Source organism: Fibroporia radiculosa, assembly GCF_000313525.1.
Source record: "Fibroporia radiculosa TFFH 294 genomic supercontigs, scaffold3357, whole genome shotgun sequence".
Lineage (NCBI taxonomy): Eukaryota > Fungi > Basidiomycota > Agaricomycetes > Polyporales > Fibroporiaceae > Fibroporia > Fibroporia radiculosa.
This window is the reverse complement of record NW_012133384.1, coordinates 3,393-14,551: the sequence shown is the minus strand read 5'-3', so window position 1 is coordinate 14,551 and position 11,159 is coordinate 3,393. Positions and strand designations below refer to the sequence as shown.

The window sequence follows — 11,159 nt, the reverse complement described above, 5'->3', positions numbered from 1 at the left end:
AGGCGGTGGGGAAGGCATAGTTGGTTGCAACAGCCATAGTGGGCTTACGGTGTTGTGAGCGTCACTAGTCGTGAAGTGATTACATGAGGTATCGCGACGTGGATTCGAGGTGAATTAGCCTGTTTAACACTCCGTGACGCCGAAGCTGTTACCGACATAGTACTAGAGCGAGACCTCGGAGCTTTGATGGTTTTACCGAACACGTCGATGATGCAGTCGGTTCCGACACAGTTAACGTTCAGCGTGGTCATCGTAACCAGAACAAGACGATTGCGGATACTGGGCGCGCGCGCTGATAAAGTTTACTGTCCCACAAAGGGTGTGCTGCATGTGGAATCCGAACACTTGGGATTGAACTAGTCTTACTTGAGCAACCTGCTGAGACAAATTGATGTAGGCCGGGTGTCCATCGTGCCTAGACAGGGCATGGATTGAGAGTTGGCTAAAATGCAGGTCCACGCGGTCTTGTCAGGAGTTGTACATAAGTGAAGAATGATTCACTGTAACCGCCTAGAAAGCTGACAATAAGCATTGGCGGAAAAGGTACTCACCGAAAGAGGGGGGGCCACCGTATCCATGTGGTTCGAGTCACTGCAATTGTGACAGGCGAGACTCCACTGCGCCGCAGAAATCCGCAGAGAATAGCAGAAGCGCGTCAGACGCGAGTGTCTATCTCGAAGCAGATTGAACCGAATAGCCTGAATAGATCTACAACTCGTCTAGAACGTTGACTGCCTGTTAGCCGCCTTGGTCAAAACCATGAACCGACAAGGGAGTAGGGGAGATCGCAAAAATACGTTAAAATCATTAGACCTGCCAGTTCTACTTGAGGGTAAATTAAGTCCAAACTCCCAAAGCTATTTCCAGCCACCATACGGGCGCTAGGTGGGACACGGCTTAAACTCTGCGCCGCTGTGCAGGCTATTTGCACTGCAGGCTATGCCGCCATTATCATGACGGATTTTGTGCATTTCACTAGCGTGCTTCGCCTCCGTGCCTCCGTAGAGAATGAATCAGCTCCTCTGCTCTACGACATCTCGTAGATTCAGCCAGTTGCGCTAACGACCACTCAACGATGACGCTCGTATGTCTCCGACCTGCGGTCGACGTGCATCGGTGAGCGACGGCGGTACCCACACCTCTGACAGCTTTTCGATCCAATCTGTTTTCGCCAAAATTTTTACTAACGGTCTGCCTCATTCCGGTGCCCAGGTAGGTGGCTTTCTGGAACGCAAGCCCAGGACTAGAAGAGGCCGAAACAACGACTCTTCGTTCATCATTTCTGGTGAGCCATTCTCATTCACGAGGCGAATTAGATTTTGTAGCTGCAATGATCCGGCTGGTCTATCCTCTTTAACTTTGAGCGCATGGCGGGCCCGAATGACTTGTCCGACATTTCCGTGGTCAATGCTATTAGCATGTTGAGCCCACACCTCTGTCGCGCGTATGGTTGCCTGAGTTTCTCGACAAATTGAACAGCTATTATTACATCCTAAACGGTTGTTATGCGCTATAGACTAGTTATGTGCTGCGATCCCAGGTTGGTGGTGAAACAAGCGCTCGAAGCATCAAATCTGACAGTGCACCAGTGCAGACAGATTTTGAAGAATTTATTCTCCACAGTATCAGCAAGAGGAAAACGGTAATACATACAGGAGAACGAAAGTTTTGTTCAGGAGGGACCAACCATCTGACTCAGGAGAACCAAGTCTCCCAAGTCAGGAGAACACAAATGCACGGTCTTCAGTGACCAGCTTATCATTATGTCCCATGTTGCCACTGAAGGCCCTGGCACCTTTCCGGCTTTCACTGCCCATTCACCGCTCACGCTAGCCTAACTCGTCACGACTTGGTTTGGCTGGCTTAGTCTCTTGCCTCCATAGCATCTGGGCGCAACTGTCTATCGGATCATTGCTGTACTCATGACGAATGCGCGCCCTTTGTGCGCCGGCCTAGAGAGCTCGGTATAAATTCTGTAGAGGTCGCAATGGCTCTTCTTCACCACTCCGAACTTTCCAGGAGTCACTCCCCGTTCAGCTCCTTCTAAGTCTTACTTTTCATCTATTTTGCGGCAATGAAGCTGCTTCCAATACTCTCGGCAATCGCTTTGTCGATTCGTCAAGCGCAAGCTTCCATTGGGCCTGTCACTAATCTCCATATTGTCAATGCTAACATTGCACCAGACGGCTTCAATCGCTCTGCCGTTCTTGCTGATGGAACATTTCCAGGACCTACAATTGCGGGTTATAAAGTGCGAGGGACTTATCATCCGTCACATTTTTCTATGATCTCATGACGGCTTGCATCCTAGGGAGACAATTTTAGGATTAATGTACAGAACTCCCTGACCGATCATACAATGAATAAGACAACTTCGATCGTGAGTCGCGCATACCTTTTCGAGAAACGTTGTCTGACTTTATGCATCTTACAGCACTGGCACGGTCTTTTCCAGCACGGAACTAATTGGGCCGATGGTCCTGCAATGGTTACTCAATGTCCAATAATCTCGGGGGATTCATTCCTGTACGACTTCAACGTCCCAGATCAGGCCGGCAAGTGTCTCAAATTTTGTATTTGGTCTATCATAAAGATTAACCCTAATGCAGGGACATTCTGGTACCATAGCCATGAAGGGCTTCAGTATTGTGATGGCTTGCGAGGGCCATTCATTGTGTACGACCCTTTCGACCCACATGCAGATCTGTACGATGTCGATAATGGCAAGTATCGCGTTCCTCTTCATTCTTCATTGCTAAAATATCGTACTAGAAAGCACAATTATCACGCTATCGGACTGGTACCACGTCCCCGCTGTGCAAGTCCCCATTCCTGCGTACGTACATTCGGATGAGTCTGCTAGGAGAAACATGCATACGACCTAACTACGTTTAGAAATCCGGACTCTGTTTTGATCAACGGATTAGGCCGTATGGCGGGTGACACAACTTCCCCTCTGTCTGTCATAACTGTGACCCAAGGATTACGGTGAGTTGTATATGAAACATCTGAGATTCTTTCTCAATGGGCAAACAACAGCTATCGGTTCCGACTCATTTCCATGTCCTGTGATCCATTCTTCAATTTCACTATCGATGGCCACGACAATTTCACAATAATAGAAGCTGACGGCGAGAACACTGTTCCATTATCTGGAATCGACTCTATACAGATTTTCGCTAGCCAACGTTATTCGTTCATTGTAAGCTTCAACGTATTCATCTTCTGAACGACTCATGACTTTTTTTAGCTGGAAGCCAATCAACCGATTGGAAATTATTGGATTAGAGCTGCACAAGAAACCCTTGGTACTCCAGTGCCGCAATCTGGCATGGCTATCCTCCGTTATGAGGGTGCTCCTGATGCTTACCCTGAGACTGATGCAACGCCATCTCAATTTCCCCTCTTTGAACCCGACCTACATGCCCTTACCGACCCAACACCCGTGCGTACCGAATTATTATGCATGTGGCGGAAGTACTTATTGTATTGTATTCCAGCCCGGATTGCCAACCTTAGATGGCGTAGATGTAGATCTCAATTTGGACGTTACTTTTGTGCGCAGCTCAATCTACCAGGTTGTTATTTTCTGACCCCGTCTTCTCGAATTCGGCAGAACACTACAGACGGACGGTTCTTCGTGAATGGACATACCTTCATCTCGCCCCCCATTCCCGTTCTTCTCCAAATACTGAGTGGCCACTACACTGCTCAGGATTTGCTTCCCGAAGGAAGCGTCTACACTCTCCCGCGAAACAAAAGCGTCCAGCTTACCATTCCTGGTGGCGTCGTGGGCGTTAGGCACCCGGTGCATTTACATGGCGTGCGCATTTATAAAACAGTGGCGTGATGGCACACTCACAAGTATCCTCAGCATTCATTCTCTGTCGTCAAGAGTGCCGGTACTGGCCTTTCGGGCAGTGGCTACAACTTCGTCAATCCGGTTCGCCGAGATGCTGTTAACATTGGCTTGGCCGGTGACAACGTTACTATCCGGTTTGATGTGCGTTAACATTGGCTTGGCTTGTTTTTCAATCGCTAATATATGTATCGAAAATGCCTAGACAAATAACCCAGGACCGTGGTTTTTCCATTGTCATATTGATTTCCACTTGTACGCTGGGTTTGCTATTGTCTTCGCAGAGGATCCCCAAGATACTCCATTTGTTGATACCCCTCCTCGTAAGCATCCATGCATATCCCTATAAAAGATTATCTCATTGCTTTCTCAGTGGCCTGGCAAGAGCTATGTCCCAAATACGACGCACTTCCCCCCTGGGATACGTGATTCAATTTGCGCTAGGGATTCGACCAGACTCATGCGACTCGATACACTTTCCGATGGGCTGTAATATTGAGGTCATTTTTGGAACGCAATCATGCGCGGACTTGCAAGGGAAACTTTAGGTAATTATCTATATTCTGATTGGCAGTAATTAGTTTACTACGTTTACGTACATATTTAACGCCATCTCAGGCTGCTCGCTATTAATATTTATGTACTGTCGGTGGCTCTGGCACTTGTAGCTCATCCCACTCTTCGAATGTGCTCATTCTTATATATCATATACTACTTCATTTTTAAATGCATACACGGAATCTGATTGAATGCTAGGATCGAAAGAGGTCGCGAGTCTCGCGTCCTAGTCGCGAGCTGATCCGAGATAGTGGCAAGTCTTGAATGGGTACATCAGGATGAAATCGAATCGTGCTTCAAGCGCAAGGACTAGCGATGTATGCAAGCGGTCACATATTACCCTAACCTCAATATGATAGCACAGAACTTGAATGTTGCGGCGCGAACGAAGTCGCATCCATCAACTCGAGTTGCCGAAACGCCATTCACTGCCACGTGCCGTACTTGTGCTTGCGACGCTTCAAACTTCAGCAAGCCAGTTGTCAAACCGCGGTTTTCATCGTAACTTGTAAGGGCTCCCGTTTCAACGATTGCGTATAGTGTCTACTCGAGGTATTTTTCTCTTGCACGGTACGCATCGTTTCCGATGCGCTACATAACAGCCATATTCTCAGTACCAAGCCTTTCAGGCTATCGCGGCGGCCACTGTCGACAACAGTGAAACAAGCGGTTCATGGCGCCCGTTAATACCGGTCTCTGTTACCTGTCCTCCCGATCCTTGATCATTGTACAAAACCTCAAGGCCTCATGACAGCTTTCCCGCAGGGAATGGACCGAAACAACGTTGAACTCGATGTTGCCTGCCGCCTCTCTCAACGAAGCCGGGTAAGTGGTTTCGTATCCAGACGTGTCTAAGCGTCTTCTAGACGTCTGGGTGCAAGACTACGGGTAAGGACCGCGTCTGAGCTGAATTGAAAACATTGTGCTTATGTGCGAACTGATTCGAACTTAATTCGCTACTTACGCATATGGATCCAACGTGGCCCAGAGACTTCAAGCTGCCTTCAAGGCACCAAAATAAAAATCGCCGGGAGGCGGACACCGAACGAGAAGAAATGCGGATCGCCTGCTATGCAGTGCGCCTGCTGATTGGCCCGGGAAGCATTTCGAAATTAGGTCTTTTCCGAGAATCCGACCCCTCATTTGACAGTAAATACGACCCAGATGACCTCGCCCCGAGTGAGACTAGCACAACGTGACCTGAGTAGGTGGGGCGCCATTTTTGGGAACCGAAAATATCGCGATTTTATGGTCGACATCGACGGGCATGGTGTTCGAATCATCCTAGAAGGCGGCGTCATTCCTTGAGAACGGACAGTTCAATGATAGATAGAAGTATATTCGTTGACAATCGATCCACATATTCACACCACTTCGGCGTCATTTCTAGCACAGCACACGGCAAGTACCAAGTAGAATGTTTCGAGCTCCAGCTCCGCCGATCTGTGGTCACTAGGCTATGGATCACGCTAATTAGTGCATGTGGCTGATGCTCGGGCGATGGCGCCCTTGATCATTTCCCCATATTCGACACATACGCGATGCGGTGCGTGTTCTATTTTCGACCTCACAGAAGTCCGAGTACAAATGTCGCAGACGTCATTAACCGTCCACATCCTGGCTCCCTTGAAGGTCCCCGCTCATTTAACTATTCTCTGCGCTGTAATATTTTGAATAAGTTACGACTATGTTACTTCTCGCCCTAGCAGCAGGGGTTCTGTTGGTTCAAGCTAGACGTTCGTCTATTGGACCTGTTGCCGAGCTGGCACTTGTGAATGCCAACGTTACCCCAGATGGTTTCACCCGCCTTGCCGTCCTGCCCAATGGACTCTTGCCTGGACCTCCAATTACAGGATACAAAGTGCGTATAGTTTCTTGGTTCCTGTTGTCCCATGCATGCCCTTTGTTGAGATTATTTCAGGGGGACAATTTCAAAATCAATGTTCATAATTATCTGACAGACCATACTATGAATGAGACCGCAACCGTCGTGAGTTGGCTCCTCGTTATCCAGAATGCAGCTAACATTTTGGCATGCCAGCATTGGCACGGTATTTACCAGCATGGGACTAATTGGGCAGACGGGACTTCCATGGTTAGCCAGTGCCCGCTGACTTCTGGAGATTCGTTCTTGTATGATTTCTCCGTACCAGACCAGGCCGGTAAGTACCGAATTACTTGTACCCATTTCTTCGCGGTAACGATTTAGTACAGGCACGTTTTGGTATCATAGCCATGAAGGGTTGCAGTACTGCGATGGATTACGTGGTCCGTTCATTGTGTACGATCCGCACGATCCCCACAAGGACTTATACGACGTCGACGATGGTTGGTCGTACATGGTCGCCATTCGTCGCTATGCTAATATCTAGTACAGACAACACCATAATTACTCTCTTCGACTGGTATCATGAGCCGGCGCTCGAGATTCCCCTCTTCGGGTACGTCCCATAGGACTACATTCCTTGTCTTCTTCGAAAGCTTAGGCCTTGTTCATCGGTAGAAATCCTGATTCAATATTGATCAATGGAATGGGACGTTCGCTGAACGATTCAGTTTCTCCGCTATCAGTGATTACCGTCACGCCGGGATTGCGGTGAGTGATAAATGCATGAAATCTAGAACCTCTTCTGAGCGACGCAAAGCTATCGTTTCCGGCTTATTTCCATGTCCTGCAATCCATATTTCAATTTTACCATTGATGGCCATAACTTTACAATCATCGAAGCCGATGGTCAGAACACTCAGCCCCTGCCCGGGATCAACTTCGTTCAGATACATTCTGGCCAACGCTATTCCTTCATTGTATGTCTACCTTTTGTCGCCGCCTTTGCGGTTTCTGAACGCATCGTAGCTTGAGGCCAATCAACCTATTGCAAACTACTGGATAAGGGCACCAGCAGAGTCAGAATCTCTCAGCCCTACACCACCTCCGCAACCTGGCATGGCTATTTTACGGTACAGGGGCGCCCCAGAGGTGGAACCTGAAACAAAATCAGAACTGGTTCAATACCCATTGATCGAGACCAATCTCCATGCTCTTACTAATCCGGCAGCGGTATGTCCTACATTATATAGTACATAGAGGGAAGGCACTCATGGGGTTTCTTCCTTCTCAGCCTGGAGTGCCTACCATAGATGGCGCTGATGTAGATATCAACCTAAATGTTACTTTTGTGAGTCGTGTTGTATTCCATATTAGCTTGCTCTCATTTTTACCCGCAGAATCTCACCGAGTTAACGTACTACGTGAACGATTACACCTTTGCCAAACCCCCGGTTCCTATTTTGCTTCAGATCTTGAGTGGTAAATATGCTGCTCAGGATCTGCTCCCTGCTGGAGCCGTATACACTCTTCCACGGAACAAGACCATCCAAGTTACGATGCCTGGAGGTGTTTTCCCTGCCCAGCACCCAATGCACTTACACGGCGTGCGTACGCATCATAAAAGTACTACCCAATGACTGACATATACCTCAGAGCTCTTTTTCAGTGATTAAGAGTGCCGGAACCGGACCTGCAGACGTTGGCTATAATTTCGTGGACCCCGTGCGCAGAGACACAGTCAACATCGGTTTGGCAGGCGACTTTGTGACGATTCGGTTCGATGTGAGTCGTTGGCAATGCACTTGTCGAAGTATTACGAAATCGCTCATTCAAACCACGCAGACACATAATCCGGGACCGTGGATGCTGCATTGCCATATTGATTTCCATTTATACATGGGGTATGCAATCGTCTTTGCTGAGGATCCTGAAGACACAAGACATGTCAACCATCCTCCTCGTGAGCTATTTCTGCTGTTGTGCTTCCGTCTGAATTCTTCTGACGAGTTTCTCAGCTGCTTGGAACGAACTATGCCCAAAATACGATACCCTGCCCCCTGCAGACACTTGATACGACAAGACATTGCATGTTTTACTTTCCGGGTCGGGTTACCGTCATTCTTGTCTGAGAATATGCCAATGAGCATAAGGATATGCATGTATCGTTGTACAAACACTGCCTAGAGTTTAGCTGCTGTGACATGTATAATTTCGAGTTCTCGATGTCTAGTCGTGTACTGTACTTACGTCTATAAAGTATCCTGGTGCTACTTCGTATTCATTGTGTATGCGTATCGGTGTGGTTTGGCGCGGTAGTGTAAATGTCGGCGCCAACCGTTGCACCGATTAGATAAGGTTTGTATGGTCGATAAGCTTGGGTACCGATCTAAGCATAATAGCGTCTGGCTTGATCGTGACGACCACTGCGCTCCGCGCAATGACTTCGCCTCTCAACCTCGACGAAGAGGTGCGCCTATATACAACAAATGCAGAGCGCGAGAAGTATGGCCTTCTGGCGACGCTCTTTGGCATCATCGTTGCTCTCGACTACCTCGAGAGAGCCTATGTGCGCGACTCGGTGACTGCGGCGGAGTAAGCCCTTCTATAGCGCATAGCCGTGGCATGACAACTGAGCTATGCTGGATGAAGAGGTATTCTCCGGCGTGCACGCGATTGCTGTCCCAGTACAAGACTATGCTGAAGTTGGTAGGGGATGCAGTTCCGTCCATTGATGAGTTCATGAGTCGATACAGGGTGCGCCTGTTAATATACATGGGGGAGAATGCTGATGCTGATTATGTCTTTGCAGATGGACCACCCCGCTGCTTTGCATAGAGTTAAGGTTGGCGTACCCGCGACAGTTGAGCACTCCAGTGAAGCAGGACCTGAGACCGGCAAATGGGTGGCGGAGACGACACAAGTATGTCCCCTTTTCAGTTTTGGGCTATAGTCTAAATGCATTCATGTACTGCGCAGAGTTTTATTACCTTCATGGATGCATTAAAACTGCGAATGCGCGCCAAGGATCAGCTGCATCCCATTCTTCAGGAACTGGTCACTGGTTATGCCAGATTTAAGGGTAGCAAAGACTGGGAAGGGAGAAGTAAGATGGTCAGCTGGTGGGTTGCTACTACCCCGCTTTATCCAGTTCATGTCACCGAACCAATCTACACCAGGCTCATCACACTAAACGGCATGAAAGCGTCGGAGGAGATTACGGAGGAGCAATCGAGACAGGTAAGTCAGTCATTCAATGCCACGGAGACTAATTGTTCATATTATATTGAAGTTGCTATTTGACATCGAGCATGCTTACGCAGAGTTCTTCCGGAGTTTAAGTAGCAAAGAGAGTGGATCATGACTGGATGACCTAGTTAGCCTACTAGTAGTAGTATACTGTATATTGTACTTGACGATATGCCATATGTTCATCGGTGCTTTTTTGGGCTTCGGTGATTGTGAGTCGTGATGGACCTAGCAAATGATAGTAGAAGCTACCCACAGCATCTAAGTATGACCATCGCGATGCGCAGCAGCGACGCCTTGACCTTGATCTCCCCTTACGACGGCATCTCACTGAGTCTTTGCTACTGTTTCGTACACTGGCAAGCCACGACCACCAGCACTGGCACAAATCAGAGTCGCTACTTGCGTATCAAACTCACTCCACGTCTTTCATCTCCAATCGTATTGCGAGCTGTAACGCAGACCCATGGTGTCCGCCCACAACCCTTTCCGCACTCCGGCAGTATCGCCAAACCCTACAGGCACTCTAGCCCCAGCTGTCCCAGCGACCTTCTCGTTGGAAGTGCCTGAGGATGCGGAGGGCATGCCAGGCTATCTACGGACGTCGCCCCCAGCAGCATCGACCCCTGCTCGAACTCCATCGCCTGCTTCGTCCGCAGCAGACCCGTCACGATCCACACAATCACTTTCTTTGCTGCCACCTGATGATGACATTATTTCTGAGGAGCTCCCTCCTGCATACACACCTACGCCGGACGTGGTGCATGGCGAGTCCACTATTGAACTCGGCCCTAGGAGACCTTTCCAGGCACCTCCTGGTATCCCTCGCCAGCACCAGCTTCGTCCGCAGCATATAGGATGGCAGGTATCGCAGTCGACTGGGTCGTCTAGCTGGTCCAGCTTCCCAGGCGGGCGTCATGGTTCTCCAGCGGCTCCCAGCGTAGCCCCTCCTCCGCAGCACCCATCCCTGAACCGCGGTCGTCCGAGTACTGCACCCAGCCAACCTCCGGGGCCGCTGTCAGACTTTGCCCGAGAGTTCTACGCGGCAGGTGCGGAATTCCCCAACGGACAGACGGAGGCGTCGTCCAGTTCTGGTCCGTCGGCCTCGCAGAGCAGACCTAATGTCCTCGACGATGGACGGCCAACCGAGGTGCCCACGCCGGGGCATCCACTGCTCCGCCATGGCCAGGTTCTCGTGTACCCCGAAGCGTATGAGTGTGGCAAATGTGAGTGGAGCCGCTACTTTCACCCCATTCACGGCTGAGCGTCGCCCACTGCCCAATTACCTCGCCAGGCCGAAACATAGGCTACCGGAACAACGACCCCTCTATGCCGTGTTCCAAATGCTGGGAGAAGTATGCGCGGCCATTCACGGGTGCGGTGACATATGCCCCCTGGGGCGCTCCTGCGACGGGGTCCGCCTCCGGCTCTCGCAACACCTACCAGCGCCCCCTCCCCCGCTTCACCCCGCCGCACCTCTCCGCGCCCTCGAAACACCGCCCCACTCAGTCCTACTCCGGCCTTTCGGCAGAGCCTCCGCTTCCCCCGCGCTCGGTATCGCACAACCGAGTGCAAAGCGCGCCGCGCCTCGTCCCTATTGCAGGAGGGGGCATCCCTTACTTAGGGTCGTCTGTGCCGTCCAACGTGCGCGTCACGTCTGCCGCTCCC

At 50.0% G+C, this 11,159-nt stretch overlaps 4 protein-coding genes across 4 annotated transcripts; all 4 read left to right on the top strand.

Annotated features, from left to right (window-relative positions):
• Window positions 1-2,074: 2,074 nt before the first annotated feature.
• FIBRA_04739 (uncharacterized protein) lies at window positions 2,075-4,288 on the top strand (the record flags this gene model as incomplete). The annotated part of the gene is made up of 12 exons (XM_012326528.1): window positions 2,075-2,251; window positions 2,312-2,380; window positions 2,435-2,727; window positions 2,777-2,836; window positions 2,896-2,988; window positions 3,040-3,202; window positions 3,251-3,445; window positions 3,501-3,557; window positions 3,617-3,823; window positions 3,875-4,003; window positions 4,065-4,182; window positions 4,233-4,288. The coding sequence occupies 12 exons, from the start codon at window positions 2,075-2,077 to the stop codon at window positions 4,286-4,288; spliced, it is 1,617 nt and encodes a 538-aa protein (XP_012181918.1).
• A 1,816-nt stretch (window positions 4,289-6,104) lies between these two features.
• Window positions 6,105-8,316, top strand: FIBRA_04738 (uncharacterized protein; the record flags this gene model as incomplete). The annotated part of the gene is made up of 13 exons (XM_012326527.1): window positions 6,105-6,278; window positions 6,339-6,407; window positions 6,459-6,579; window positions 6,632-6,745; window positions 6,795-6,858; window positions 6,921-7,013; window positions 7,063-7,222; window positions 7,272-7,475; window positions 7,537-7,593; window positions 7,643-7,849; window positions 7,899-8,027; window positions 8,088-8,205; window positions 8,261-8,316. The coding sequence occupies 13 exons, from the start codon at window positions 6,105-6,107 to the stop codon at window positions 8,314-8,316; spliced, it is 1,566 nt and encodes a 521-aa protein (XP_012181917.1).
• A 366-nt stretch (window positions 8,317-8,682) lies between these two features.
• FIBRA_04737 (uncharacterized protein) lies at window positions 8,683-9,606 on the top strand (the record flags this gene model as incomplete). The annotated part of the gene is made up of 6 exons (XM_012326526.1): window positions 8,683-8,837; window positions 8,895-8,908; window positions 8,956-8,999; window positions 9,055-9,165; window positions 9,222-9,482; window positions 9,535-9,606. 6 exons carry the CDS (start codon window positions 8,683-8,685, stop codon window positions 9,604-9,606), a joined length of 657 nt encoding a protein of 218 aa, XP_012181916.1.
• Window positions 9,607-9,957: 351 nt separating this feature from the next.
• On the top strand, window positions 9,958-11,115 carry FIBRA_04736 (uncharacterized protein; the record flags this gene model as incomplete). Its single annotated transcript, XM_012326525.1, has 3 exons — window positions 9,958-10,717; window positions 10,786-11,045; window positions 11,095-11,115. 3 exons carry the CDS (start codon window positions 9,958-9,960, stop codon window positions 11,113-11,115), a joined length of 1,041 nt encoding a protein of 346 aa, XP_012181915.1.
• Between the last annotated feature and the right edge of the window lie 44 nt (window positions 11,116-11,159).